At 41.1% G+C, this 16,581-nt stretch overlaps 1 protein-coding gene across 1 annotated transcript; it reads left to right on the plus strand.

Annotated features, from left to right (window-relative positions):
- The first annotated feature begins 3,968 nt into the window (after nt 1–3,968).
- LOC4338607 (uncharacterized) lies at nt 3,969–16,035 on the plus strand. Its single transcript, XM_015783653.3, has 11 exons — nt 3,969–7,097; nt 7,233–7,472; nt 8,109–8,238; nt 12,137–12,289; nt 12,403–12,608; nt 12,707–12,776; nt 13,247–13,453; nt 13,603–13,826; nt 14,343–14,421; nt 14,494–14,631; nt 15,180–16,035. Exons 1-11 carry the CDS (start codon nt 4,159–4,161, stop codon nt 15,372–15,374), a joined length of 4,581 nt encoding a protein of 1,526 aa, XP_015639139.1. The 5' UTR covers nt 3,969–4,158; the 3' UTR covers nt 15,375–16,035.
- The last annotated feature ends 546 nt before the right edge of the window (nt 16,036–16,581 follow it).

Raw genomic sequence — 16,581 nt, forward strand, 5'->3', positions numbered from 1 at the left:
CACAGCTAACCGGAGTTAAAGCGCCACATCAGCCGAAACTGAGAGCTGTACTGCCTTGGGACGAAAGTTGACATGGTTTTGCAAATTAAGAAACGTGTTATATATGGTATTGCAGTTCAGGGATGAATTTTAAACTACGTCAAAATGAGGGACCAAAAACAAACTTATTCATCGAGTTCTGAATTGATGGCCTAGCATGCGCACCAACTTTAAAATTCCTCGAATATAAAGATGCTCCTTTCCTTTGCTTTGCTTTTCTTTCTTTTTTTCTTGTGGATTTTGATGAAAAAGGCTTTTGGTTTTATAGCTTGGCAATTGAACACATCAAACTATTTCATGTGGCATTTGTAATAAAGTTTCTTATAAATGTCTAGGATTCTAAACAAGCCTTTGGTTTGATAAATGTGTTCCTATGTGGAGCCATCTGAATTCGCTCGACATTGGCTACTTTGGATGCTATTGGTATTTCTTACGACCACAGATAAATTTGCAAACACACGAAATACCACTGTAGCACTTCACTTTCGGGTGACCCCAAAAGGATACCGAACTCAGGGAACGCGTGTAATCTACCTAAGGCTAAGACTATCCAAGAACAACAACTAATGGTAGGCTAGCTAGGCTAGAGTGGACTTTCTATGTGTTTTAATTATCTACACTAAGTAAAGGTAATTTTCTATCTGTTACTTCGGGCATCGACCCTTGTTGGTCTGCCACCATGGTTCCGGCTATAACTCTATGATATATCCAAATGTGGAGGATTACTAGGACGGAATTCAGGGCTGTCACTACCTGCCGTCTACCTCTAACAAATCAGTGGGATACACAACAAATAAAGGTAATCTCTAACCTAGACACCACGTCTAAGTTATTAATTACTACTCTAATACTTGCGCAGGAACTTCCTTTTTTATCCAAAGTCCTAGTACTAGAGCACTTAGTACGGATACTAAACAATGAACCCGTAAAGATGAAAATCTATCTCACTTAGACTAAGAAATTAAATAACATAAAAAAAGATCCTGAATGCTTACTTAATAGAAGAAGTTTCTCCGAACCCGGAGCAGAGTGTACCGACAGCTCTGGTACTCCTCCAGAATTCCTCCTAGAAAAGGTAGAAGTTGGAGAGAGTGCCAAACTTTCGGGTACTCCTCCAGAGCTTCCCCTCACTCTCTACCTATTTTATAATGTACAAAAGATATAATAGAGGCTCATGTAATTCAGCTCCATGTGTGTTGTAAATGAGAGAGAGGAGGGGTATTTATAGGCCTAGAGGTGCCTTGGGAATGTGGAGATGCTTAAGCATCCAAAAAGCATCTCCCTTCTCCTCTTGGCAAGTGTCCAGCTGATAACGGTTTCTACCGGTGAAAACGACCATAACCGTCATTGGGAAGCGGTTTGCTACCGAACCGAACTTGGGCTTGGGCCAGCGGCCTGTGTCAGGGTTCGGGCGAACCCCTGGCCAGCTCCGTTGGCCCCGGATTTCGGCATGGATACTCATTTTGGGCCCCTCATTCTACTAGTATGGATGTTTGGCCTATTTGGAGGTGTTCAGTTGGGTTTTTGGTCCAAAACTCCATAAGTTTGGATTTGAGTTTGATTCTCCTCCTCCTTAATGTATATTTTATATCAACTTTGGTGTTTGCCTCCTGCATACAAATGTACACCAACACTCGTGAAAATTGTTAGAAATAAATCCTACCGCTATGTTGTATGTTTTATATTTATGGTTTTATGTAGGTATTGACGTCATTAATTTGGTATTTAACAACCCTCAACAGATGCTTTAGGTGCGTTCATTTGGGTGCCTTAGGTCCCAACTTTTGCCCCTTCATTTTTCGGGAGCGTATCCTATGCACACAGGCCCTCGCGTGTACACACCGTGTACACTAACTAAAAATTATCACAAAAAATTCTAGAAAAATTCATACATGTACTTTCAATAGTATTACATCTACGTGCAAAGTCGCATCTTCAAATTTATTCTACATAGAGAATAACAAAAAAGATAAAATTCTGACAAAATTGCAACCTTAAAACTGTCTGATTTTTTTGTTTTTTTTGTTACGGCTAAAATATAATGAATTTGACGTTATGATTTTAACCCTAGGTGTAATACAATTGAAAGTATGTGTATGATTTTTTCTAGATTTTTTTGGTGACATTTTTTAGTTGGTGTACACGTGAGGGCCTGTGTGCATAGGATATGTTGCCTCATTTTTCATGCGCACCCTTAAATTGCTAAACAATGTGTGTTTTACAAAAGAATTTCTATAGCAAAGTTGGTGTAAAAAATAATAATAGTTTATTTTTCAAATTTTTAGTAAATACTTAATTAATCACGTGCTAGTAAGTCATTACGGTTTTGCGTGTGTGAGGGAGGGGGAGTTTCGAACCCTTACATTCGAACTTAGCCTTAGAGTCCATTTGAACTAGAGGTTTAGTTGCGCTATTCTGCTTCATGTAAAACTTATTAGCAAGTGATTAACTAACTACTAACTATTACAAACTTAATCATTTAGAAATATAAATATTTTAGTACTTTACATTCATTATTCCTTCAAACTTAATCATTAAGAAATATAAATATTTTAGTACTTTACATTCATTATTGCCTTACTTGAAATCATCAAGGAGAATTTACTATTTGACATCCTTTCAGAAAACTAGTTCTCAAATGCCACCCTCCTAAAATTTTTTTTCCCATTTGCCACCTGATCTCCACTAATTTCTCTCACATATGTGTCACTTTTTTCCACTTTCCGACCAGGTGGCTGTTTTTATTTTTCAATTCATCCTATCCGACATGGATGCCCCGAAAAAAAAAGGCAATGTCAGATTACTATGGGGTCTTTAGATACAGGGGTCAAAAGTTTTGGCGTGTCACATCCGGTATTATATAGGGTGTCGCATGGGGTGTTCGAGCACTGATAAAAAAACTAATTACAGAATCCGTCAGTAAACCGCGAGATGAATTTATTAAGCCTAATTAATACGTCTTAGCACGTGTTTCCTATAACACCATATTGTTAAATCATGGAGCAGTTAGGCTTAAAATATTCGTCTCATAAAGTAGTCACAATCTGTGCAATTAGTTATTTTTAGCCTATATTTAATACTTCATGCATGTGTTCAAACGTTTGATATGATATGGTGTAAAATTTTAAGGTGGGATCTAAACAGACCCTCTAATACTAATATGCGTCCTAATCCCTACATTAAAAAAATCAAATTATTATTCAACAAGGTTTAGTAAGTCATATAAAAAAATCACAAGGGCAAAATTATCCTTTCATGTGCCTTCTAACAGCAAGCAAGCCATGTACATTTTTTTGAATTGGGGACAAATAGAGGGAGAGGCAAGTTTGCGAGGGCAAATAAGAGAATCAGTTAACATCTGGGGACAAATATAAAATTCTCTCATGATTAGTATATAGAACTCTCAAGATAATTCTGTTTCTGAATTTGCATTCTTTCTCGCCAAACTTATTCTTGTGCATACTTGTTTATTATATATAAAAGAAGTGCACATCCGCATAAGAAAATCTCACCAAACCAAACATCTTATCTGAGGCACGATTCCTATACACGTAAAATAGAGCGAATCACCAGTGTATAGTTAATTAAGTATTTACTAATTTTTAAAATATAAATTAATATGAATTTTTAAAACAAATTTCGTATAGAATTTTTTTAAAACACATGTTTAATATTTTAGAAAACATGCACATCGAAAATAAGAGCGGTGGGTTGAGAACTCTATCAAAAAGAACACAGCCTTAAAAACGAATCAACAAACGGGTTCATTGTTGTTCATCCTCCAAGAAAAAAAAACAAAACAAACAAACAAAAAAAACCAGGCAACCCCACCCCACCGCACCCAAATTCAAAAAAATCGTCGTCGTCCACAGCTTTACGGACACGTCCCAAACGGTCAAAATCCCCAACACACAGAACAGAATAGGCCCAACCCAACTGCGCGACACGCACCGCCACCCCTCTCCTCTCTCCCGCACCGCATCGCCTTCGCCGCGTTCCCCACGCAACCCCATTCCTCCTCCCTCCTCCGCTTCTCCCCCCCAAATCGGACCCACCCATAACACCCTCCCCTCCCCTCCAATCCCACGCCGCCGCAGCCGCCGCCGCCGCCGCCGGCCGATGACGCCGGCGGTAGCAGCGCCAGCCCCCTACCCCACCACGGGCCAGAACCCTAGCGGCACCCCGCTCCCCGCCGCCGCCATGGGCAACCCCAACCTGGGGCTCGGCCTCGCCTCCTCCTCCGATCACGCCGCGGGACCGCCTCCTCCTTCCCGCCGCGCCCCGCGTCTGGCCAAGCGGCGCCACGCGGCGGCCTCCTCCCGCTCCCGCCAGCCGCCACCGGCGTCACCCGCTGCGGCGCCGTGGAATCCGTTCGGCGGAGGGGGCGGCGGCGGTACGGACGCATCGGGGCAGGATGGGATCGGGGGGATCGCGCCGGGTGGCGTTGGTGTTGGCGCCGGGGAGGGTCAGGACGGCGGATTCGTGTTTGGCGGTGCGGCTTCTGCCACGAGTCAGCAGCCTCCAGTGGCGTCATCCAATGGAGAAGCCCCCTTCGTGTTCGGGAGCGTCAGGGACAGCTTGCCTCGGTTCGACGAGGGATGGGCGGCTTCGGCGAAGCTGCCCGAGAAAATGGGGAGGATGAATCTTCAGACTCGTGGTGAGAGTAGCGTCAATGCCAACAAGAAGGATAGGAGCTCCATTTTTGGAGTTGATATACCTGGTTTGGTTCTCAACAGTGAAGTGAATGTGCTCCCGGAGAAATTGACGCAGTTGAATTTAGGCACCAGAGTGCCGTTGCAGGGTGATAATGACGTGCCAAAAACATTCGTGTTTGGAGGCAATGGAAGCGGGCCTTCTTCTGATGGTACTAGTTCTGATGTCCACCGTGCAGGTTCATATGCTTCTGCCAATGCAAATGGTGTTGCAGAGAAGCTGACACAATATGGTATAGGCAATCAAGCGCCTTTGGGAAGGATGGGCACTGAATCTACCAATGATGCACCACCAGTTTTTGTGTTTGGAGGGAACGTATCCAGTGACCATGCGGATAGGACTAATGATGTTTCTTCTGGTGCTAATACCAATCCATCTGATACATTCAATGTTACTGATGGCACAGGTCTGTGTCCTGAGAAGATAAGTGATGTTCCCTTTCAGCAGAAGGGAAGTGGAGGTAGTAGTCGTCAAGCCGAAGCGTTTGTCTCTGGGAGTACTTCTAATGAGGGCAGTGTTTTTTCCTCTGCTGCCAACAGTGATGCTTTTGTTCCACCTAGTAGTGTTAATAATTTGCCTCCAGAGTTGCCATCATGTTTGAATATAGGAGGTGGAGTTACACAGTGCAAACAAAGTGATAATTCTGGTTATCCATCAGAGGCATTTGTATTTGGAAGTGATGCTTCCTTGAGCTCACACTCTTCAAAAAAGGTAATGGACGATCGTGGCAATTTTGTCACTGGTGCAAATTCAAAGGCATTTACCTCAGTTCATGGTAACATGGAGAGCACACTTCCAGCCAGGATGACAAAACTGAACTTAGGCCATGGAGCCCCATCCAACAACAATAAAGATGAAACTGCTCACCAGCCACCAGAAGTATCTGGTTTTGGAACTAATGCAGCCACAACCTTTTCTTCTGCCCAGGCAGCAAGCATGCCATTCACAAGCATTCAAACTAATGTATCCTTTGAACTAAAGGGTAATGGAGGGAACTTGGCTAATGAGGATATTGGAAACATTACACATTCTAGATCAGATAATGATCAAGGTTATGGGCCTAGTAGTTTTGTTTTCAGTAGTGGTAGCAATGCCGTCCCTCCTTCCGAAGGATATGCAGAACATGCATTACAAGAGGACATCAAGAAATTAAACATCAATAGGGAAGGGGCTTCAGTCGGATCTACTAAAGTGAATGGATCTTCCCAATTTGTGTTCAGAAGTAAAGCAGAAGCCATTCCAGTATTTGGTGCTATTCCCCAGCCCAATGTTCCGGAGTCACGCGCATTTTCACATTCAAATCATTCATCTAGCTTCTCTACTTCTGGAAATGATATGCCATCTTTCAGTTTCAAAACTACAAATACAGCAAGTGATACTATTCCTGGTGAATCTTGTGCAGTCAGACAAGAGCCAGCCTGGTGTTCAAGAGAGAGCTTATTTGGTATTGACTATATAAAATCAGCATATAGAGATAAAAAGGAAGCGCATAAAAACGCAAGGAAAAATAAAAGGCCCACCAAGTTAAAGCAGCATGCTCAACCCCATCACTTTGCTTCTCAAGAAACATGCACCACTGGGCCAGACATGGATTTAGCAGGTGACTACTCACCAATGGATTGTTCTCCTTATTCAGCTACAGTTGAACAGGTAGCAAAAGAAGCATCAGTGATGTCTGATCAGTCCGTTCATATACATGATTATGGTGTCTCAAACCAGAGCTCCAGTTGTGCTGAAGATCTAGTTTCTGCAACTGAGCACTTGGTTATTGATGCAGATCTTCCAACATGCGAAGATGAAGGTAGAATTCCCAATGTAGACACATCTGCGAACAGCTTTGCTAGCAGCTTTTCTAGTTTTGATGAAGAAGTAACTATACCTATCGCACCACAACCTTCTTCCTCCAATATGCATGACACTGCTAATGGTAAACCTAAATCAGCCCCAGCTGAAGTTTGGGATGATGCTTATAGGCTCAACAATCAAGGGCAAGCCTATGAAGAGAATGGCTACAGAACAGCGCACGAGATTGGTGAACATGCCACTTTCCAAGAAAGCTCAGAAGATTTTAGTGGGCTGAACTTTACCTTCGGTGCTTCTACATCTCCCCAAAGCTCCGTGTCAACACAAAGACGTAACACTAGAAGGAAGGTAAGAACTAAGTCTGGTCAACTGCCTAAGCCTTCAGTTACTCAGGCTTATGTACAGCCAAAATCATCACAAGACAAAAAGACCATGCAGTTTTCCCCTGAAAAAAATAAAGCAGGGGATTCAGCAGATGAGCAGTCAACAAGAGGTGCATCAACTTCTGCAGCCTTGGAGACTTGTGAAACCTGGCGTACAAGGTTTGTATGAACACAGTTTAATTCTGTTTGTCTGTTGTTGTCTTTTTCATGTCATATATATCTTTTTACATGGCATTATGTGATCATTCAAATTTGATTTTGATATACCATATCTTTTCATTTTATTTTGGCCAGTGGAAATCAAGCCTACACAAATGGTCACTTTGCTACAGCGGAGGAGTATTATACCCGTGGAATAAATTCTGTTTCCGGTCATGATTCTTCTGGATACTGTTCCCGTGCACTGATGCTTTGCTACAGCAACCGTGCAGCTACCAGGATGTCTCTCGGGAGAATGAGAGAAGCTCTTCAGGATTGTTTGATTGCTACATCAATTGATCCTACCTTTCTCAAGGCTAAAGTTAGAGCTGCAAAGTAAGAAGTTGCTACAGCAACCCAACTAATTCTTTTAATGTTTAAACGAAATAGTATATCTTATTCAGTGATAACAAATCAATTAGTATGATTGAGAACTTCATTTGAACAAGGTGCACTTATATGTTCTTTTTCTGGTAAGCACCCTGCATAGTGGAATGTACTGCTTTTATCATGGAAGATGATGCAATAGATATCTAAATACTTTTGTAATGCGCATACTTGTAAAACCAGAGCTGCATGTTCCAGGTGTATTAGTACTGTCTTAATTAGAATATTCAAATATTCACTATATAACTAATGTATGCTTTGGAGAAACTGAACTGTAGTCCACTGATGTTTTTCCCTTGAAACATGTGCCTTTATGTTGTACTGGATTACTCTGGAGAGGTTATTCACTCTTGTTACTTTGATTGAAGATACCACCTTCATACCTTCTAAGGAATTCTAAGGAATTTGTAGGCTAATTTTATTATGCATGTGTATAACCCATGCTGTTTTGACTATCACTCTGTCAGGCCCATTAGAACTTTGTCTGGGCCATGGGATTTTTCTGGATTCCTGTAGGAATTGAGCCGTTTCTGTGATGGGACTCATTGATTTAGTTATCTAACTTGGTACCGTATATGGATGCAGCTGTCAACTTGCACTCGGGGATCTTGAAGATGCATTAAGGAGTTACACTGCCTGTTTAACGTCCAGTAAGACTTCTGGTTCTGACAGAAAAATGCTCGCTGAGGCTTCTGATGGTCTTGAAAGAGTTCAGGTGTGCTATATTTCTGCTCAGGGATCACTTTAAGTTCTTTATTTTGTGTTAATTACTATCCATGTGTTTTGTTCCTTTTGCTATCTACTTTTCGTTTATGGAAATTTCAAAGAATATATAATTACTAATTTGTTATTTATTAAGTTTTTTAGAACTATAAGGGCTCATTCGGTTTAAAAGATTTCCAAAGGATTATTGTAGGAATTGAACCTAATTTTTTTCTATGTGCATCATTCTTTTCATAGAAATAGATCCTACTCCCTCCGTCCCTAAATATAAGGGATTTTGGTTGGATGTGATGTATCCTAGTACAATGAATTTGGACAGGCTTTATGTCCAGATTCATCATACTAGGATGTGTCACATCTAACCAAAATCCCTTATATTTAGGGATGGAGGGAGTACCAAATTCCTAAGGATTGTAGTCTTACAACCTTATTCCATAGGATTCTAAGCATGAGGTGAGAGCTCTTGGAAAAATTCCTAACGATTGGAGTGCATGTGTCGTCCTAATCCTTTACTTTTCCTATTCCTATGATTTGGAAATCCTATGAACCGAATAAGCCCTAACTATTCTTAGTTACTTTAATCAACACCTCACAAAAATTGACTTTTAGTGGAACACATGCAAAGAATAGTTTTACAGGGAGTAGTGGTGTGGTTCATATAACCATCTACAGCCATAGTCGTTACTTGGGAGTAAGTAGTAAATTTTGAGTCCCTAGGAGGCAATTTGCCAAATAGTCATTAATAGGTCAACTTGTTGACTAGGTACTGGTAATGGCTTGGCTTTCAGCTCCTGATAAGTATACTATACTGCTGATGGTGAGTAAGTAGAGTAGCAGAGAGAAAGGTAGCCTAAGTAGGACGTGAAGCGATGTGCTACCATCCACTGTTGCACAGTTGCAGTTGACTTCTTTGTTATGCTGCTGCTTCTGTTTCTGCTTCTTGCCTTCTCCCGCAGTCCGCTCTACACAACTACACCTCTGTCACCCTCCAAAGCTTGCCAGTGGCTGTTTGGACCGTAAGATTGGTTTCGGATCTTATACAGTCCTACAGTTTGCTAACAGGACTCCTACCCCGATTTGCATGGTCACCAGATCTGGCCGACTAACAGGACAAAGCTGATATGGATATTAAGGAGTGTCCACTGTCCAGTGATGTTGGGAGGAGAAAGCCAACAAGAGAGAGGTCAGTGTCATGGGTATAGACGTGGTGAACTTCATAGCTTGAGGGCTGAAATCTGAGCTGGATTGGCCTATCTCATCATTTCCTTCCTTTCTCTTCATTTTTTTGTTTGCATCAATCACTAGTACCACCTTTACCTGTTGTTTCATGAGTCATGACGCCATGACAGCAAAACCTCTTCTGTCTCCCCCTTCCTTTCCTCTGCCTTCCTGTCCCTTCCAGCTGATCTGTTCCTGGTGTTTCTTCCGGACGTGATGATTAATCAAAGAATCTTAAGTTGACCAACTAAGTGTTCATGTTGAGTCATGGCCTAAAATTGCCCTCAGGGACCGACCGAGCGATTAATGGCAGTTAGTTGGACAACTTAGCAAACAGTTTGCCGGAAATGAAAATTAGGAAAAAAAAATTCTGAATTAGGATTGTAAAAGGTACCCTTGATGAAGTGTATGACATTTTATACATGGGCCACCCCCACTGATATATGAAGTTTTTTCACGACAAATCTAATTATACTGATTTCAGATGATCAACCTTCGTAGACTTTTACATAGTAATGGTCTACGAAGATTTATCTTTGTCTTTACTATCCTAGGAAGAGCTGTCAACTACGGCCCATCATGTCTTACTATAGAAATTCAGTATACAGCTTTCATGAACATTCTGATCTTTGTTGCAATTACTATATTTCCAATATCATTCTGTTCATATCACTGTATTAGCAGGCTCTATTATCTAGCCTTTTACATCACCGCGGAACACTGGTAATCTGTTGATCAATCTGATGCTCGCACTATTGGGTTCTCTTTCCCGTTTGCACATCTAACATCTTAATGGTGGCCAGTTTCTGTTTAATCATTTTCACATGCACCATTATGTCCAATAAAAGAGGATATCATAGGGACTAAATACACATGATAATATAAAGGAATTCTATTCTGGTAGTGGAAGTTATTTTATTGACGAATGATGACTGTGCTTTCACGGAGTACTAGTCATTGCCTTGTATTGATATCCAAGGGATGCCAGTCGTTATCCTCTGTACCAGACACCAAAAGTCCGTAAGCAAACCATTGTCATTGTTAGAATGGAAGGAATTGGTAGTAAATGCTTATTCTGCCAAAATTATCTGTTTGCACCTGATATTACCTCGGTTTGTTAAGATATACTTGAGTTGCAATTATCTTGGGCTTCCTCTTACAATTCGGAAACCAACCAAGGCTGACCTGCTGCCTTTAGTGGACAAAGTAGCGGACAATCTCCCGGGTTGGAAAGCTTCCTTGATGAATAAAGCTGGCCGGCTCACAGCTGTTAGGGCGGTTCTTTCAGCCATCCCTATTTATGCAATGATGGCACTGGATCTTCCTAAATGGGTGCTTAAAGCCATTGACAAGAGGCGCCGTGGTTTTTTATGGAAAGGGAGTGACAATGCAAATGGAGGAAACTGCTTGGTCTCTTGGGATCGAGTGTGTCGACCCCTGTCTTTAGGGGGACTTGGTATTCTTAATCTCGAAAAGATGGGGTGGGCTTTGCGCATGAGATGGCTTTGGCTGCATAAAACAGACTCATCTAGGCCTTGGGCCGGTTTATCCATCAATGTGCCCAAAAATGTCCACTCTCTTTTTGCTGTGGCTGTCAAAACTATCCTTGGAAATGGAGAACATACCAAGTTTTGGAGTGACAGATGGCTGCAAGGAAAGACGATTGCTGAGCTAGCCCCTAATCTTTTCGCCTTAATCCCTAAAAGAGCAAGAAAGCAACGTTCTGTGGCACAAGCTTTGACAAATAGAAGTTGGGTTGCTGACATCCAAGGGGGGCTTTTGGTCCAGCTTCTTGCTGAGTACCTGGCCATTTGGGATCTAGTAGAAGAGGTGGTGCTGCTACAAGATGTCCAGGATCAGCATGTTTGGAAGCTTACTGCAGATGGCGTTTACACTTGCAAATCAACTTATGAAGCCTATTTCTTGGGTTCGATTCATTTTGCTCCCTGGAAACGTATTTGGAAGTGTTGGGCTCCCCTCCGGTGCAAATTCTTCATTTGGCTGGCCATCAATAATAGGTGTTGGACAGCCGATCGTCTAGCTAAGCGTGGGCTGCAGCACACAGTGATCTGCCCCCTTTGTGATCAAAGGGAAGAATCCATCCAACACATTTTGATCTCTTGTGTTTTTTCTCGCCAAGTTTGGACGGCAATCTTTTTGAGACTAGGGTTAGCCGAGGCTGCGCCTCAACCCTCTACCGACCGCTTTCTGAGGTGGTGGAGCCAAGCAACAAAGAACCGGCCGAAGGAGGTGCTGAAAAGGGATTAACTCCTTGGTAACCTTAGTAGCTTGGGAGATTTGGAAGCACCGCAACGACTGCGTTTTCAATAACGCCAATCCTAGAGTAGCGACGGTCTTGCAAGTGATAGAAAATGAGGGCCATCTTTGGGGTGTCGCTGGAGCTTCTCACCTTCAAAAGCTCCTTAGTGGGACGGCTAATCTAGGCAACTAAGCTCCCCGGGTTGTCTAGTGTGTGTGGGTCTTGGTAGGAGGGCTCGAGCACTCCTACTTTGGTTTTTTCTTTGTGTTGTGTTTTTGTATTGTTTTTTCTTCCCCTTAATGAAATGAAATGCAGCTCTCCTGCGTTTTCGAGAAAAAACAAGTATTCTTTTTCTGCTTGTTATAGCATCATACCTTGTTGATACAATGACATCATTTAATCTATACTTCAGAGTGTGGTGGATTGGATATCGCTATCGGAGGAACTTCTTAAGAAAAGAACAGTGTCCGAAGCAACAACTGCTTTACAATTTATCTCCAATGCATTGCACATAAGTTCACACTCAGATAAACTAATGGAGATGAAAGCAGAGGCGCTACTGACGGTCTGTAATTTCTTCTCGTTCGCTGTTTTATATCCATGTTTTTTTTGTGAACTATTACACTATTGTATGTCTTAGTGCTTCCTGCTTACTAATATGGTTGTTGCACTGTACAGCTACGGAAATATGAAGAAGTCATTCAACTATGCCAGGAAACAGTTGTGTTAGCTGAAAAGAATTCCAGTGCATCTGAAACTACGGAATGGTCAGGGAGGCTCTGGCGGACATATCTCATTTGCAAGACTTACTTCCTTTCAGGCAAACTTGAAGATGCTCTCGAGTTGCTAAATAAGCACCAGCAAGTGACAAATGTCAAAGAGAGGTAAATTTCTCATGTCCTATGAGTTGCATTTCTTTCTTTTTTTTCCTTTGTAAGTTTTTCTTGTTATATTTAACTCCTGAATGGGGCTACTCTTGCAGTGAAGGGAGAACATCTCAGGAATGTTTCTCATCTTTGTCTACTACCATTAGGGAACTTCTTTCCCATAAGGTATGCTCCATTTGTTTAACATATTTTGCGGGAAATGAACTTTGATGATATTTGTCCTGTCATATCTACCTATGTTCTTTATTGAGTCTGTTCTAATATTTAAATTTGCTCTGTCCAGAACTATAATTGCTTTTCCCTTCTGGTTTTAAGGAATATGATATTTCTCAGCAGGAAATGTTGCATAATTTTTGAAGTGACAGTACTTTGCTGTCTATCATATCGATACATGATTTCTTTCTTGCAGTCAGAACTGCATTTTTTATTCAACTTTAGCAACTTCTACTGTTTTACTGAGTAGGATGTGCAAGAAATAAACAACTTATTGACTCCCAGGATAATTAGTAACTATGAGTGCATCTCTATTTCCTATGTTTGACGCAACATCACAGAATGAGCAAGAAACCGATTAGATAGCCTTTCATTTTTGTTAATGATAACTTAATATTTTTTGTGCTCATGTTGCTTTTTAGGCTGCTGGGAATGAAGCATTTCAAGCTCGTCGATACTCAGAGGCTGTAGAACAATATTCAGCAGCATTGGCACGTAATAGTGATTCACGCCCCTTTTCAGCTGTCTGTTTTTGCAATCGTGCTGCTTCATACCAAGCACTCGGTCAAGTTACTGATGCTATAGCAGATTGTTCACTAGCCATGGTTCTTGATGCAACTTATCTGAAGGTAAAGTGCAGTAGCTCTTGTTTTATGATACACAGTTATCATTTTGCACACATTTACATATGCATAATATGTGATACATTTATTATATATGGACTGTTTTAGCCTTATGTGGTTGTGCATGGATTTCATTAATGGCTTCTTAATTTCAGGCAATTTCAAGAAGAGCCACCTTATACGAAATGATCAGGGATTATGGACAAGCTGCTAATGATTTACGGAAGCTCATATCACTTATTGAAAAGCAAGCTAATAACTCTGGATTGTCACCAAAAGTTTTGAACAAGCATAGCGATCTGAAGCAGGCGCGCACCCGACTTTTATCTGTAGAGGATGAAGCAAAAAGAGATACTCCCTTGAATTTGTATTTAATCTTGTAAGTTTTTTCTAAATTAACCTTACCTTCTTTTTGTTTATTAAAGTGTTGTTTTTGCCCCCAGGTTTTTAACCAACCTTAATATTTGCTTTCAATGCATATCTCTGACATTTGATTTTTTACCTACTGTTCTCATTGATCTAGTGGAACAAATTAATCTAGAATCTATAATGTAGTGATTCCTTTTTCCCCTTGCCAAGAGCACTGCTGCATGTGTTGGATTAGATTTTCTCGATAGCACAAGACAGCTGTTTTATAGGAGAATCAATACTTTGCTACTTCATCTAGCCACAGTCACACACATGATTTAGGACATCAACTCCATTGTGATGAGTACAGCTGCTCATGTCATATTATGTTGCATACTTGTATGATCTTATTTTAATTGGGTGTCACCCTTTCTAACTATTGGCGAATCATCTATATTTTAATGAGACGAAGCAAATTAATAATCTCTTATTATGTGGAGATAGCTTAATTAGTTGTTTCTCTTCTCTCCTGCCCCCTCTTTTGCAGGGGAATTGAACCATCTTCATCTCCAGCAGATATTAAGAAGGCATACCGGAAGGCTGCACTGAGGCATCACCCAGATAAGGTTTACATTGTTTCAGAGAATTTCTTGTTGGATTCACACAGAAAGCATCTGTAACACTATTTTGACCTGCAGGCTGCACAATTGCTAGTAAGGAATGAAAAGCCTGATGATGGGTTTTGGAGGGATGTCGCCAAGGAGGTTCATGCAGATGCTGACCATCTATTTAAAGCAATTGGGGAGGCTTATAATGTTCTTTCAGACTCTGACAAGGTAAAGCAAAAAAACAATTAAATATGCTTATGAAAAGTGGTAACCGAGTAATATTTTCATGCGCCACTCATCGTAGATTTTTTCAATGGATCAAATCTCGACCAATTCATTATTTTCATACCTGGAAGTTTCCAAGATAGCATTGGTAACATATTTGCAAAATTTAAGCCTCAACTAAACATTCTGCAAGGATGCTTTTAGGTCGCCAGATACTTTGTGAGAATATAGCTCTGTTACTCTATATCTTCCCTTTTCTTTTTGGTTGATCCACCATCTAGATGCGTGGATGCTGTAATCTTTACTGCTCCTGCACATTCTCTCTAAATAATAATAATAATGGGCAATGCCACTATGAGCAGACTCTGGGTACATACTAGTAATGGAGAAGCCTATACCTACCATATTTTGGAAAATTTGGATGTGCTTGCTACAATGCTACAGTGCTTATTGATGGCAGAAATATGAAGTTTCATTTTGTTATAAAATGACCATTGTTTTTTTAATTTAAATTTCCTGCAAAACAAAGTTCACCTGATTTCCTTTTGCAGCGCCAAGAATATGATATCGAAGAGAATTTAAGAAATGCTACAAAAAGAGTCTCCAAGGGAGGGAGGATGCACAGGTCCCCTGAACAGCGGTACACCAAACAGTATGATAGGGGTTTTAACCCTCGTCCGTGGCAGTCAAATAGATCAAGTGGATCCCGCTCACGGTGGTCTGGATACGATGATGATTACTGGTGAAGGCCTCCTTGCACCATGGTGCCCACCATTTGTTCTCTCTGGAGTGCTAGGTGCTGCCCCTGAAGTCCTGGTGCGCTAACTTGGCCATCCTCATTACACAAGGGATGTGCCGCATGCGACAGCTTTTTTGACTGTCCAGCAGCGTCTTCTTGGTCCTTTCGTTTGGAGAGGGTGGATCATGGAGCTGCAAGGATTGGTTGGTTGGGATGATCAGTTTTGACACTTCGGATGTTGTAGCTTGAACAGCAGACAATGCATTGTTTGGGAGTGGGACATCAACCAATCTTGGTTGACATGATATGGTCTCGAGCCTGCCTGAACACTAACACCAACATCAAATGCTAACATGAAGGATATAAATGTCAGGCTCCCTATACGTGGAAGGATATAGTTTTGTCCGGTGCAAGATATATTCTTTGAAGATAGTAGGACGAAAGACACTGTCGCGTGTGCCGAGGTTGAGGGTTTTGTTTTCTTGTTGACCGGCAATTTGGATGATGTACCATATGCTGAGTGCCTCTCAATGGGCAACAAAGAAAACATGATGTATAAGTTTATGCAGATTGCCTGTTGTTGAATGCGTTTTTGTTCTTCGCTACACTTGTTCTGGTCAAGGAAAGAAGAACCATGCTGAAGTGTTGGTTTGAACTTTGAAGGGCAATATCCAGCGTGCTTATTGGAACCTTTTCTGTTAGTACTCGATTTTTTTCTAATGTCGGAGTATGACCTTCAGCCTTGACACCCTCCTCCGTACTTGCGGATGGTTTAGGATTCAGCAGGACCTTCCGAATGGCTTGTGTGTATATACTCCCTCCGTTTCACAACGTAAGTCATTCTAGCATTTCTCATATTTATATTGATGTTAATGAATTAGATAGATAGAACATAAATATGAATGTGGGAAATGTTTCTAGCATTTCTCATATTCATATTGATGTTAATGAATCTAACATAAATATGAATGTGGGAAATGTTAGAATGACTTACATTGTGAAACGGAGGAAGTGCTTTGTACGAGTTAGGAAAATGGTTGTTCAGACACCGTCACTCAGGGTTATACAAGCTAGCAGCCATACAAAATTCGATAGAAAAAATGTGGAATAAGTGAAAAACAAAAGCGCAAAACAAAAATTTGTACCACATTAAAGCAGGAAATGTTAAGGTTTGAGATGCCAGTAGGCAGTAGGTCTAACTCAGAACAAATTTG

Source organism: Oryza sativa, chromosome 5 (genome assembly GCF_034140825.1).
Source record: "Oryza sativa Japonica Group chromosome 5, ASM3414082v1".
In the NCBI taxonomy this organism is placed as follows: domain Eukaryota; kingdom Viridiplantae; phylum Streptophyta; class Magnoliopsida; order Poales; family Poaceae; genus Oryza; species Oryza sativa.